At 41.1% G+C, this 14,236-nt stretch overlaps 2 protein-coding genes across 4 annotated transcripts; both read left to right on the top strand.

The window, feature by feature from the left end:
• Nucleotides 1-3,188: 3,188 nt before the first annotated feature.
• Nucleotides 3,189-6,386, top strand: LOC131883241 (protein Hook homolog 1-like). Its single transcript, XM_059230669.1, has 3 exons — nt 3,189-3,525; nt 5,039-5,332; nt 5,807-6,386. The coding sequence occupies exons 1-3, from the start codon at nt 3,523-3,525 to the stop codon at nt 6,329-6,331; spliced, it is 822 nt and encodes a 273-aa protein (XP_059086652.1). The 5' UTR covers nt 3,189-3,522; the 3' UTR covers nt 6,332-6,386.
• Nucleotides 6,387-7,643: 1,257 nt separating this feature from the next.
• On the top strand, nt 7,644-13,967 carry LOC131883220 (putative 1-phosphatidylinositol 3-phosphate 5-kinase). 3 transcript variants are annotated; one of them, XM_059230631.1, is made up of 5 exons: nt 7,644-7,996; nt 8,068-8,094; nt 8,839-11,871; nt 12,943-13,140; nt 13,411-13,967. In XM_059230631.1, exons 1-5 carry the CDS (start codon nt 7,789-7,791, stop codon nt 13,890-13,892), a joined length of 3,948 nt encoding a protein of 1,315 aa, XP_059086614.1. In that variant the 5' UTR covers nt 7,644-7,788; the 3' UTR covers nt 13,893-13,967. The 3 variants fall into 3 exon arrangements, with proteins under 3 accessions (XP_059086614.1, XP_059086611.1, XP_059086613.1); XM_059230628.1 differs by having other exon boundaries at nt 12,943-13,934; XM_059230630.1 differs by lacking the exon at nt 8,068-8,094 and having other exon boundaries at nt 12,943-13,934.
• The last annotated feature ends 269 nt before the right edge of the window (nt 13,968-14,236 follow it).

The raw sequence follows: 14,236 nt of genomic DNA, 5'->3' as shown, positions 1-14,236 counted from the left end.
CACAAAAAGGTGGCGTTTCCTTGCTTTAGTGTCCTTGGCTTTGTTTGGTCTTGTTGCGTTGAAGGAAGCAGGAACGTTCAACCAAAAGTGGACAAATGTGAAAAATGGACGAAATGTGTGAAAACGGCAAAAAAAGCTGGAAAAGGGCAATTAGATCTCAAAAAGTTGATTAGACCCTAAAAATACTTTTTAGGCGAAAACGCTGTCTTTGTACTTCATCTTCCTACGTTAGAACTTTCTATGTTATGCAAAAGACTTTTTGAAACCTAAGAAAAAAACTATTTGTTTAAAATTGCGCTTTGTATCTTGGCTTTTTCATACTTCTTCTCTATTGAAAAGTGCCCCAGTGACCTCCCAAAATTTGTCCTGACATCACTAGACACCTTCTATTAAAAGAAGCCATGTGCGGTATTTGCCCAAATGAACAACAATTGATTAATAAACTGATTTTTTACATATCTAAAACTTTTGATTGAATTATTTCAAAAAAAACATTTTCTTAAATTTTGACGCGTTTTCAAGAAAAACAGTTTTGGTTTTCTAGATTTACTTAATTATTTTTAGACTGTCTGCTGAACGCTATTTTTTTCCCCTGGGTCATAGAAATCGCATACAGGGTGCCTCCAAACCGTGGGCACATGAGGGATTTCAAATAATGCCAAAACAAACAACTTTTCGTTCAATAATAACTCCCAAAGTAGGAATCTCTAGCCACTATGAGAGCGTTCATATTGATCTATAAAGTGTACCCGGCAGGGATGAGAAATTATAAAAAGCCATTTTCTACCACCTGGCAGAAATTGGTGGCAGAAAATGGTAGAAATTGGTCCAAAATAAGTGGCAAAAAATGGCAGAAAATAGAATTCTTTGTATTATTCTAAATCATCTTTTTTTAGTATTTACGATTACTTCCGTTAATTTTTAAGCCTACCTGTATGTGGTTTTGACACGTTGGGATGTGATCAAGTTTGAATTTTGCCACGACAATCAATTGGAGTCAGGGATGCCATTTGACCTAAACTTTTTAGAGTCAAAATGACGACAATTGCATTTAAAAAAAGTTATATTGTATTCAGTAACCATTTTGATGAGTGTGAAAAATAATATGAGTGTGTGGCTAGGCCTTGGATACTGCAAGTGGTCTATGGATGCTGTTATCAATTCAATCAACCATCAAACAGTATAAATATCAATATTTGAGGAACATTTGCATTTCAGCCAATGCTATATCAAATGCTTGGTAGCAAAAGGACACTTGAAAAACTTATCCAACCCATATAATCCTTCTTGTCTTTGACATCTTTTAGAATCAAGATCGGCCATTCTAACCACTGGCGGCCGTTTTTGACCACCTTCCAACAACTTCTGCCATTTTTTGCCATTTTCAGCCAATTGTGGCAGAAAGTGGCAGAAATTCGATCAATCTCGATTTTTCTTATCGCTGGTACCCAGTGTTTGAACCTTGGTCTGAACCCACCCAGTATAGGGACATTTAGGCAAGCTCTGGCAGGTTCCTTTGTTTGCTGGTACCAGTGTCAGCGATGCAAGTTTGGAGCTTGAAACGTGTTTTTGAGAAGCTGACCCTTCTTTCATACTGCTGTATGAAGAAAGGTCAGCTTCTTTAAAACCAGTGCGAAACGCCAATTTTGCATCACTGGCATTGGCAGGCAAGTTTGTTTGCTGGTACCAGCGCTTGCTTAAATGTCCGAATATGAGATGTTATTTGTTGTTTCGTTCTGGCATGTTTTTTGGCATATTCTGGTTTGAATCTGGCATGTTTTGAGGTATTCTAGCATGTTTTGAGAGGTATTCTGGCATGTTCAGAGCCCTGGGACCTTACAACACTGGTACCTCTCAATCATGCTCTGGACGATTTTGCCAACACCACCTAATATTTCAAACATTGTAGACACTGTGGGTAGGCTCCAACCGAAAAAATGGCAATGCTTTCAAAAATATGTCTTGTAGGAGACGTACGTGACGGAAATATAACAAGGTACTAAATGCTCGTAAAAATTATGGAATTCCAAGAGCCTAGTATCTTACCATTAAAGCGTATACTTTTAGATATTTGATCATCCTTTCATTGGAGCTGTGGTCTCCTATTTCCGAACTATAACTGATTTTGACATGGTATCTCTTGCGCAATTCAGCCTGAGGAAAAAGATTAAAGATTACGTGAGTTTTTCAGTTGGGTTTTGGGGTTTTCATAATCCTATCATACTGTATTTAACGTGTTCGTGTATATTTATGTTAGTCAAAACATTAGCAAGTTTTGATCTGATACGAAGAGAGTTTAGGAAAATTGTAGTTTTTTTTTTAATCTTTCACCAATAATAAAAAAACTACAAAAATAAAAAATACAAATCTTTGCTCGTACAAATTGATGGCAAGTAATGATTGCTAACATTTGTTGCTCTATCTGGCATACAATTGATAACAAGCCCCTGTTTCAGTTTCATTTGGATTCAGAAGTGTTTGTATAAGTGCTGGTCACTATCCTTTGTGGGATTTGATAGGACTCTTAAAATTGTTAGTGGTCTAACATTTGTGCCACAATGCGTAAACAAGTTTTTCAAAGAAAAATACCTACAATAGGTAAGATCTATCACTCCTGAGCTCTTTGTCAAGTTTCTGATATAGCTATTTCTATAAATATGTTTATATAATGAAAACACTTTCTTTTCTTCATAATGGCGCATCTCACATCTTTTATCCAATACAAAATCAAACTAAAGAAATAATCTGACAAAAACAGCATCTCCACACTGCTAGTTAGTGTAGAAGCGAGTCCGACTCGAATCCGAGTGCACTCTAGTCTTTTACTTGATTTTGGAGAAATTTGCCGTATTTGAGCCTTTAAGAGTCCGGGCTCTTCAAAAGAAAAATATTTTTCTTAGAATTTTGGAAGTCGAGTCTTTTTTGCTTGACCTAGCTTTAGTAAAAGACTAGAATCCGTCAAAAAGTCAAAAAATTAAAGGACTCGCCCCAGCACAACTGCTGGTAGAAGCGTTGTGTCTCCCAGCCACATTTTTCACATTCTTTCTCACCCAAAGGGTATTTGATTGATTGGACAATCCTCAGCTCAAACCAAACTATCTCAGTGTAGCAGGAAGGGAGACGAGAGTGGAAATTATGATAACCTCCAATGTAGTGCAGACGGTTTAAGTTATTCAAAAAGTGCTACTCTGTCGTCATAGATCCCACCATGCAGACTTCAATGATGGCTAAAAGCCCCCAAGATTTGGGACCTACTTCTTCTTCCTCAAATTTCCCCGAACGTGATTGTAATGGTTGAGTCATCTTAGACCAGCCTGGATCACGATCCATGTCGCTACTCGCCACCCTGGACAGGACTCTGCACATAACGCCAAACTGCACCCCAAACAAGATTTTCAAGCTTCCATCCATCCGTCCTACATCCAAGTAGCAGGCAGCAAAGACAGCAATTGAACACATCCACACGAATCTGTGCTTGCACACACTACATTATCCCCACTGCCTCTAAATTATGCCTAGAGCATGGTAAGTTAATCCTTTCAGTTTTAATCAATAAAGACGAATTGGTTGTATACCTAAGTTAAATAGTCATTCATAGATCGTTAAGCTAAGATCGAGAGCAAGTCTTAAGGCTATGATTCAGGAAATAAAAGATAAAGAAAAGAGGGTGGGGGTGATCTATTGGAATTGGACAATTGCTCAAGTATTGGAGGATAAAATAGGGTAGATTAAAACTATCCAAACGATCACAAATTTAATCCATTAATGTTTGGTCTGGGTTTAGAGTAAAATTTAGAACGAGAGTATGTAACCTTTTTGTTTGGTTGGCTCCTTAAGAGGCATTTTAAGTGACAAAGACACCACCTTTACTAAACTTTCACAACGGACTTGATGGCATCTTGAGATATCCAGAGTTTTAGAAATCACACCCCCAAATACGCACAATGCCACTAGATTACAGAGATTCGTGCCCGTTGGATATGAGTGAGCTTCTTTATAGAGGTCCATTGAAACCAACAAACCAAGGAATAATGTAAATAAACGTTTCAGAATTATTCAGAAATGCAAGAGTCAGAAAAATAGGTAAGATCGCGGCCGAATTCAGAAAACCGGGTGAAAGAAAAATAGTATGCCTTTTGCCTAGTCTAGAGCTCTAGCCCAGCCCTTCTTTTTTTCATTTCCAATGTACTTGGAACAAGTTCAATAGTCCCAGCACCCTCCGTGGATGAAGGTTGCCAACGAATGTGAAAGAAATGTGATTTACAAGTTAAGATCGAAATTCGACATAGCTGGTATTTCTTCTTTTCTGTTAAACAAAGCTTGGGAATCAGACCTAGATCTAGTTAACATGAGATCCGTGTCAATTTTGAATCTTCAACTCGTTCATAGCTTTATGCATGGGCATTTTTTTAGTTCCTTGATCATTAACTCCCTCATTAACTACTCAGTACTTGGAACTCCCTCCCCAGGTTGCGGCATAAGATTAAGGAAGTAATGCGTGCGAGTCTGCCCAAAAAGTGCGAATTTTTATTGAAAATGCAACTTCAGTTTTAGTGAGATGTAAACAAGATACAAATAAGCGTTCTATAAGTCAAAAATTCATGATGAAATGTAATTCATAGAGATTGTTGAGAAACTTAGTACTGGACATTCATAAGGTATCTAATCATATCTAAATGGCCATGCTTCGAAGCCCAGTTTTTTAAGCCAAGGAGTGAACCTTAGATCGAGAAAAGGTCAACTTATTTAGTTTAGTACGACCTTTTCTAGATCTAAGATTCACTCCTTGGCTCTAAAAAATTGGGCTCAGGTTTGATTCAAGAATGTTGAAGTTTTACCCGTAGATGAAACAGCCCGATCGGATCAGATTTTCTGATGTTAAGTGGTAATCCTTCAGAGATTTGCATTCGTGACCAATGGTTTCAAGGTGTCAATATAGAATCATTCCAACAAATTTACCCAAACTATGGAAATGGGATTCGCCAAGGCTGGATAATTAGTGTTACAGGGCTGTCAAAATGCGTTGTTCTTATTTCAGGATCAGCTGGATACTCTAATTCAGCGGTGCCATGATCTGGAAGCAAAAGTTCGTCTAACTGAGGAAGAGAGAGATTCACTGGTAAACGAAAATGAGGATCTTTTTAATCGTATCTCAGCATTGGGTTCCAAGATCGAAGGCCACGAGACAAAGATGAATCCTCACGAGCAGGAAGTCAATCTAATCATAGATGAAATCTCCAGATTAGATTCGTCCTTCCGCTCCATTCAGTCAGTTATTACGGGAATGTCCGATAAAATTAAGGAAATGTCCACCATACGAGAATCAGTTCAGGTGAGATTATTTAAACTTCGCTTCTTATCAAATACACTAGGGAAGAAGTGAATGGAAAAAGCAACTGACGTCGTTCCATGGAGGAAAACTACAGACATGTCCAGCCAACCTTCACCATGCATAGGTTCAATTTGCCATTTATTTCAATTTGCTGGCTAGTTGAAGCGACCAGTATTCTTATATTGAGCCAAGATGTTACGGTGATGACAGAACTGCACCCAAAAAAAAAAACCATTTTTCTTCGTTTCAAGTGGAACACAGTGCAACTGGCCGTGATGTTTGTATAAATTTTCCCCCTTTGAAATGCCCAAAATCAGGGTGCCGGACGACATATTCCCTTGAATTTCTTTTACTTCTCGCGTAGATAAATACAGATTGGTTCTTACTCCTTTTTTAAAGGACTTACAATCACTGAATGGTTTAAAGGCTACAAAACTCGCCAATTCATTAACATGAAGCTAATCATTTTTTCAGTTTGCCTTGGAAGAAACAAAAGAGGTCAAGGATGATGTGTCATTGCTAAAAGTTACCCTTCAAAGTGCAGCTAAGCCAGATTCTCAAGGGGGTACTGGCTCATTTGACTTACGGCTAAGACAAGTTGAAGATCTTCTTATCAAATTTGCTCAACAAGAGGCTGGATTACAATACATCTTGGAGGAAACCAAACTCTTGAAAGATCAAGTGGACAGCTTGAAAGAAAACACATACGAGCGTAAGCAAGACAATTGTGCCCAGGACTTCTGCACAAATGTGGCTGCCCTTGGGATCGAAATGCAAGAGGGTACCCCAATCTCATTAGCGTCGTCTCGGCACATTTCAATGGACAACAACGATAACGAGGAGCCGGAATTTCATTATCCAGTCACCCTTTCAGTCACCACGCAAACAGATTTTGCCCCGGAAACAGAAAAAGAAATTGTGCCAGACATTTTGGACTCGGCTAAAGACCCATCGGCCTGCCATGAGCTCGTTCATATGGTTATTAATATGTTTTTATAGTGTTTTTGTATTTTTTTTTGTAATATACTTACTCAACTGTCTTGTTTCTACTTAACATTTGATGTTCTCGCTGAAAATTCTTGCAACAATAACGGAAGTGACAACAAAATTAGCGTGTAGCACTTGTTATCGTCGTTTTATTGTTCATTATCGTTTTCTGATTGTTAGCGGCCAGCAAAATAAGGATTTTGTTTTTGCACACTTTAAAGTTTTCAGGTTTATCAATATGACATCAGACTGCTCGTAACCCGGCATGTTGACATTTTGGAATTTTTTTGCAAGGCTTTCCTTTGGAGTTAAAATCATAGAGTTTATGAAAAGAAGGATAATCGCTAGCGAACTTTTTCTCAACCTGGCTGGCTTTCATTTTTAAAAGGTATTTAATATGGCAATGTAATCCATGGTAAGGATCCGTCAAATTGAGACAAACTCTTTGCGAAATACACACTGACACAGGCCTTGTGCCAAAGGCCTTAAAGCTTTCCTAATGAAACATAAATGTTGGCAGAGGTTTTCTAACCAAAATCATTCAATTTCGTGTCTCCTGAAACATTCACTTCATTCAAAATTAGCCATTCACAAGAACTTGTCGAAGAGATGAACTTGTCCAAATTTTGGCCGAAATCCAGTTCAGGGTATTCGGGAGATGTGGTCAAAGTTATGTGGTAATCAATGAACAAGATTTGAATTTTCGGCCTGCTAAGCTTTTGATTGACAACAGAACATTGAAACGAACACCTCACCGGTAATCGAGAAAACATAACTTGCCTTTACTTAAGGAGATCTAAGTTTCTTATATTGCTACGGTTTTTCAAAAAGAGGCTCAGAGTAGACCTGACCAAGAGCAGGCCGATTTGGCGGCAAGCCAGTTCACAGTCCATATTTTTGGAATATCGTGACCAAACTCGAAGATTGGGATTCCATAAAAGCTGGTTGGGGATTGATAGGGTTGAGTCGTGGAATCTCATACATCTTATGACCCTCTTGAAAATCGTTCCTGCGATGTCCTGGAAATTATGTACGACATCTTGGAGTTGTTTCTTTTCCTCATGATGTTCATAATGTTATACTCACAGTTTTCAAGAATGTAAATGGTCTGAATCAAGTTTCGAGAATGACTGAAAAGGTGTTCCCTGGAACTTTTGTACTTTGTGTTTACGGAGACACTACACTTTCAAAACAACAAACAGCTGTTTTGTGGTACAATTTACACTTGCCCAAGGAGTTAAGGCTTCGGACCTGTCAGACTGTCAGATTCACGTCTTTGACATCTTTTCCAAACCCTCTTCCATTCCCTCTCACCCAGCCTCTCTCCCTCCCCCAAATTATGGCTAACTTACTCCTAGAGGTAAATGACCTTTGATCACAGCGTCGTCCTGCTTGTCCCCCCAATTGAAGTTGGTGAATCTCGGATGATTCTCCACTGATCCGAGCAGAGCGAGGCCCATTTCGAGACTATGGCCAATTTCCGAGGTTGGTTTTCTCAGAAATTGGGCATGGAAGCCCCGTCCCACTGGATGCCGGATGCCGTGTCCGTGGAATGTTACGAATGTGGGGCTAAGTTCACCACCTTCAAGCGGAGACATCATTGTCGGGTGTGCGGGCAGATATTCTGTTCCAAATGTTGCGACAACACGATCGCGGGCGAAATTGTTGGATGCAAAGGTATGAGAAACACACACACGTGCTTTTATTTGGAGGATGTTCGAATTAAGTTCTATTGGTTTTTTTTTCAGGTTATTTAACCGCAGAACCCCTGAGAGGTTAATTTAATCTTATTTCTTAAGTTGTCCCCGTCCACCTGTAGCTGGATTCTTGGATTCGGTCGTCTCCTCTCGTCTCACCCGTCTCACCACGGTGGTCAAACAAAACTTATCAAGTATTGAGAGAAATGCGCAATATCCAACTTAACAGTCTTCTTCCTTGTAAAAACCATAAGAAGTAATTTTGATGTGATTGATTTATTGAATTCTGGCTCAAATTTGACGCTCATATGGCTAATAGTTAACCAGATTTGCTTGGATATTTCTGCTAGAATTCAATAAGACTTTGAACCATTGTGGCAGTCGTTTCACTAGTGAGACGAGAGGGGTAAGCTGATCATCGAAGAATCCAGCTTGTATCTATCGTTAGCAAGCAAGGAGTATTATGATGCAATGAATTGCAATAAATAGCTGTCATAAGGAGAGACACGCAGTTTCGAACAATGATTTTGGAATTGCGCAAGTACAATGAATAGAAAAAGGGTCATTTTAGTACACTCATCATGACATCATGTAATCTATTCTTAAATATGTTTCACGTGATTTTTTCACACGTCCTCTCTATAATCTTTCTCTTCCTTGGGCCGAAAGATCGTTTAGTAGTGTTGACTCTTTTTGCAGACAGAGTATGATAGTGTTTTCTGTTTCGAGCATTGAATTAGCAGAAAAATAGATCCAAGATATAGATAATAAAAGACTTTGGATCCACAAATGTTTTGATCGCTCATTTACTTTCTTTTTCAGGAAATTTACGAGTGTGCGTTTTCTGTAATCAGTTCTTTCGTAATGCTTTGATCAAAGGCGAAAACGCCCAAGAGGCTGGCACCACTGCTTCTTCGCCCACTGATCATCTGATGGGTCATGATCTCGAGGCTCAGAAGCATCATTATGATGATTCCACACCACTAGAATCCAACACATTGTTGCAAAATCCCAAGCGATTGGAGATGCTTGTGAGCAAGATGAGCCGAGAAGGTATGGAGTTTGGAACTCGGATTTTTGACGGGAAGGCGTACTTTAGAGTGGTCCTTGGCGGGGAGATCGTGAATTGGCTACTGATCCAAGACGCAACCTTGGCCGAAAACCAAGCGAAAAGCCTGTGTCAGCTCATGCTTACCTTGGAGTTGCTCACGTCTCCCCTCTGTTCGACTTCCTTCAACCCCTCAGAGCCGTATATGGTGTCCAAAATCAATCAACATCGAGAGAGTCTACCATCGGATATTCAGAGTCCAGATTGGTTGCAGAATATGGATGATACTACTACGCCTACGGATGTGAATCACCAACACATTCATTTCAAAGAACAGCCAGCTCTGGAAGTTGGTCCTGGATCATCCCAAGAGAAGAAGGGAGAAAGGCCACTTCAACTCTTGAATCCCAACATCAAGTTGATGTGGCAGAGTTCCCGCACCAGAGCCAGTTCTGGCACTCGAATGACAGATCCTCATCATTCAATTATGTCAGTTTACGATGATTATGCACAGTCTTTGCTCCACATGGAAGTCGAACGGAGAAACTTGGACCCCGTCTGGTTGGAATTGATCCCAGAAGTTGTGGATGAAATTGTAAACACAATAGCCCTTGATCATAGAATCCGCATGGATGCCATGGACATTCGAAAACACATCAAGATTAAAAATGTGCCCTCCGATGTTTGCTCAATCCGAGTCAAGAACGGTGTGAGCTTTACTAACAACGTCACTCGTAAGGGCATGGCGACTCACATCAAAAATGCCAAGATCCTCATGGTGAAAGGGTCCATTGCTCTTCAACGGAACGAGGAGCGATTTATCAGTTTAGATCGGTTGAGTTTGCTCGAGACCGAATATGTAAGAAAGATAACGGATACCATAATGGCTTTAAAGCCCGATGTCATAATGGTCGAGAATTCCATTTGCAAACCGGTCCAAGACATATTGCATCAAAATAACGTCTCTGTGCTTGTCAATGTGAAGCTTCAAGTGCTCCACAGAATCCTTCGCTTGTTTGACATCGCCCTTCGCTCATTCACGGGTACATTTCTCTCGGGGCAACAGGTCGTTTTGAAAACTTGTGCATTGTTCCAAGTGATCAAGTACCAATTCCCGAATGGTAAATTCAAGCATTTGGTCCATCTTGAAGGTAGCCCTCCGGATCGAGGAGCTTGTGTCATCCTTCACGGTCCTGTAGATCAGAATGTGATTGTCAAAGTTCTACTGCATAGACTGTTATTGGTTCAGCGAAATTGTAAATGTGAGCATGCTTTGCTAATGAGCCAAAGTGCGGCCTTGGAAGTGTTTCATCCAAATGATATCCCCACTCATGACACTGGCCTTTTCAGTCCCTTTGTCAACATATCGAAGGTTGATCAATTACGATTGTGTAACGATGATCAGTCCTACACTGTGTCGGGTGTTCAACAGGATAATGGAACAAGCGAAGTTGCAGACAAAATTGACATATTGGAGGTGCCAGTTGTCAAAATGGTTGACGTTCCAGAGAAACCGAGACACCTCCCCACATTTTTGAGTCAGACGATCACAGCACCTAGCACCAAATCGAAGCAAATGTCTCTTCTGGCGGATTTCCGGGCAAATATCAAGCATGTTACCGTTCCCTCTAAACTGAACGAAAATAAGGGCTACATCGAAAAGGATTTGAATCTTCCATTGACCCTTTGGGGAGCCAAGAAGCCGTTGAGATCATTTCCTGTCTTGTTCTCCAGTTATTCGTCTATTTCGAGAGCGGCTCCGTATTATTGTATTTTGCCATGGATAGTCCATATGCAAATGTATGGCCCCAATGACATTCCCTTGGGAATGTTTCTGGAGGCATTTTGTTTTTCCGACGAGTACCATTGCCCTAACAAGGTCTGTGAGACCCCAATGAAGAGCCATGTCCGACGGTTCTGTCACAGTGCTGGTTGTGTGACCATGTGTGTGCAAGACATCGACCGCCAAGTGATTTTTACCCAAGGAGAGGCAAACGACAACCAGCAGATCCTTGTGTGGAAATTTTGTCCCCAATGTCAGAAAGTAAGCACGATCCGACCCTTGGATCACTTGGCCAGTCAATATTCATTTGCCATGTTCCTGCTTTGCTTGTTCCATAACTCCAATCTGATCCGAAGTGATGGTTGTCCGCACTTGTTGAATCGAGAGCAAATCACTTGCTTCTCGCTTCGCAACTCCTTGATCACATTCCAATACGATACGATTCATCCGTTTGAGTTGGATCTTCCCACCACCCAGATCAGTGTGCCCAGCCCGACATTTGATCCCACCTCGTTGGAACGGGATGTCAAATGTCTGTCGTTGTTTGGAACGGCAGTTTACAGCAAAATGTTTGAAGACATCCTTGCCCTGGAAGTGTCCTCCTCCAAGAACAACGGAGGAGCACTCCTGGTCCGAGAACTACGTGGCCTCTACGACCAACAATTCGGGTCCTATCGTGAATTACAGCGAACCATCAACTCTCAGCTTGAAGCTCTTGAATTCCGAACCTGTCATGAAATGCTCTTCAAGGCCGAGAAATTCATATTGGAAGGTGTTGACGAATGGCACAAGCTATTTCCCAACAAAAGCTTGCTATCAAAATTGGATGCTACCGCTGCTAAAGGCCAAGATGACGACATGTCGGGAGAATGGCAAAACCGTGATTCTACGAACGAACATCATCCTGCCTTTAGATTTGTGTACCCACCGAAGACATTCTGGCATTATCGTATTACTTCAGGCCAAACATTTGCCGTGAATGAGACGGAGCCGTCCAGTCTAATCGCATATACCCTGACCTCAGGTAGGCATTCACAAATATTTCCCCATAAACTCGTTTCGAATTAGGTTGAAGGTTACCCTCCATTTCGAGAGTTGGAGGTCAACTAAACCGCCTCCCCACTGAGTTAATTTCGAGAGGGTATCTTTCTCCAATCTCTGGCCTACTTATGTTTATGGTAAACCATCTGATCCTTGATTCTTTTTCCTTCAACGATTCGCCGGATATTTAAGAAAAAAGAGCAATCTAACACGAGAACCAGTGGACATCAATGAGACACATTTTTCTAGTCCTTCGGTCTGTCGTCAGATGATGGGCAACTTTCACAGAGCCACCGCGGCAAAAAAGCAGAAGTGTGGATGAGGACTAGTCCATGCATCTTGCCCTGACAAGGAGTGTAGGCCAAAACAAACTCACTGAAAGTTGATTCAAACTCACCTAGCCTTGTCTAGAGAAGCACTAGAAGTCAATTCTACTTTCTTATAAAAGTCCATGGTATCAAGTGCTCAATGATTTGCATACTTCAAAGACAAAAAATGATTGCTCCTCCCCAGACACCATTGATATGCTTGCCAAGGTTATAGACTAGACGAGCCTACTTCCAAGCTATTGGATAGAACACTCCTTGAAAACTTTGGAAGGTATTTTGCATTGCCCCTCGTCCGGCCTACATCCATCCATCCTTCCTTCCTTCCATCGAGTGCGTGTGTCGAGTGTACTGTACTACTTTTGAAAATGGCTTGGGGCCGTGAGAGTTTGGGGTGGACGAGAAAAAGTGGTTTCTTGACCATGCGCGGCTATTATCGAAAAGGAATCTCTTAGTGGTGCCAGAAACCGACGTAAAAAGGAAATCTGGATGTTGTCGACGACGATGAGGATTATGATGATGATGATGATGATAATACTAGAAATAATGGTTAGATTAGTAAAAGCCCGGGCGATTCTTATTCCATCCGGAAACCATATGTTTGTGCCCTAGAATGGTTTTCAATAGTCTGTGTCTTGCGGCCCCACCGTGTCAAGGTTCTTTCCTGCTATCCATTGTTCATGTGCTGGAAGTATTTCTAGTTCTAATGTTTCTGGTGAATTTTCTAGCCGACTATCTTCAGTACATGGAGCAAGCCAGCGGCGAGGTCGTGGATTTTGACCTCCAATTCGAGGATCTGTCGTGTCGCTTCTACTGTTGTGCCTACTTCGCCAAAGAATTTCACCAACTCCGGGACGCGCTATTTGGCTCCTCTTGCGAGAACTACGTGGAATCCTTAAAAAGATGCTTTCCTTGGGAGGCTAAAGGTGGGAAATCCGGCTTGACGTTCTATAAGACGCGTGATGATCGCTTCATCTTGAAGCAAATGTCCAGGTTCGAGTTTCAATCGTTTCAAGGCCTCGCTCAGAAATACTTTGACTTCATGAACAAAATGCTCGAGTCAGAGAAGCCAACCACGCTTTTGGCCAAAATTGTGGGAGTTTATCGGCTCGGTTTCAAGAATGGCGTTTCTGGGTCGTCCTTGAAGCAAGACGTTTTGGTTATGGAAAATCTCTTCTACGGGCATTCCATTACAGAGAGCTATGATCTCAAGGGATCCATTCGAAATCGAATGGCCGAGACGAGTGGTCAGAAGGCGGACAGCAGTCTGGTTCTGCTGGATGAAAACCTGTTGAAATTGGCTTGTGAGCGACCGCTCTATGTGTCTTGGACGTCCAAGGAATGCCTCCTACGCGCCATCGAATTTGACACACATTTTCTGGCTTCACATGGCATCATGGATTATTCGCTATTGGTCGGATTGGATAGTAAACGGAACACCTTATTCTTGGGGATCATTGACTACATTCGAGCATTCACTTGGGATAAGAAAATCGAGACCTTGGTCAAATCAAGCGGAATCTTGGGTGGCTCTGGGAAAACACCCACTGTGATATCCCCGCATTTGTATAAACGACGCTTCACCGAAGCTATGTACAAATACTTCATCCTGGTTCCGGATTTACATTTCAAGGATAAGGATGCGGAACTTCGACAAGCGGCTCATATCACCTTGTAACACTTCCCTTCTTTCTGATTTGAATATACTATATATAACGAAGTCGAATAAACTTTCAACGTTAGAGCAATTCAACTTTGCTGAAAATGATCAACTAATGGTATAATCAATCTAAATCGATCTAGTATCATAAAAACAAAACAAGAGCAATCCATCCACGCTATTCTTACTATCCACGCATGGTTCCTTCTGGCTGTTAGAAAAGAAAAGAAGGAGCCCAGCAATCATTTTTTTTTCGTTTGGAAATCGACACGTTTATTTTATTTGGCACGAGCTTAAACATTATAAGTCTCCACAGTCAATAATTATGTTTGTGAATTGTTCGGCCTTAGATAGTGGTAGTA

This window comes from Tigriopus californicus, chromosome 7 (genome assembly GCF_007210705.1).
Source record: "Tigriopus californicus strain San Diego chromosome 7, Tcal_SD_v2.1, whole genome shotgun sequence".
Classification (NCBI taxonomy): domain Eukaryota; kingdom Metazoa; phylum Arthropoda; class Copepoda; order Harpacticoida; family Harpacticidae; genus Tigriopus; species Tigriopus californicus.
Note: the sequence above shows the minus strand (reverse complement) of the source record. Positions and strands in the feature narration are given on the sequence as shown.

What these genes read in the sequence shown, in the direction of transcription:
- LOC131883241 (XM_059230669.1), top strand. An exon ending in CCATACGAGAATCAGTTCAG is followed by an intron (nt 5,333 to 5,806) that starts GTGAGATTATTT and finishes TCATTTTTTCAG; the next exon opens with TTTGCCTTGGAAGAAACAAA.
- LOC131883220 (XM_059230628.1), top strand. Translation starts at nt 7,789, where the DNA reads ATGGCCAATTTCCGAGGTTGGTTTTCTCAGAAATTGGGCATGGAAGCC. An exon ending in CGAAATTGTTGGATGCAAAG is followed by an intron (nt 7,997 to 8,067) that starts GTATGAGAAACA and finishes TTTTTTTTTCAG; the next exon opens with GTTATTTAACCGCAGAACCC. An exon ending in CGCATATACCCTGACCTCAG is followed by an intron (nt 11,872 to 12,942) that starts GTAGGCATTCAC and finishes TGAATTTTCTAG; the next exon opens with CCGACTATCTTCAGTACATG.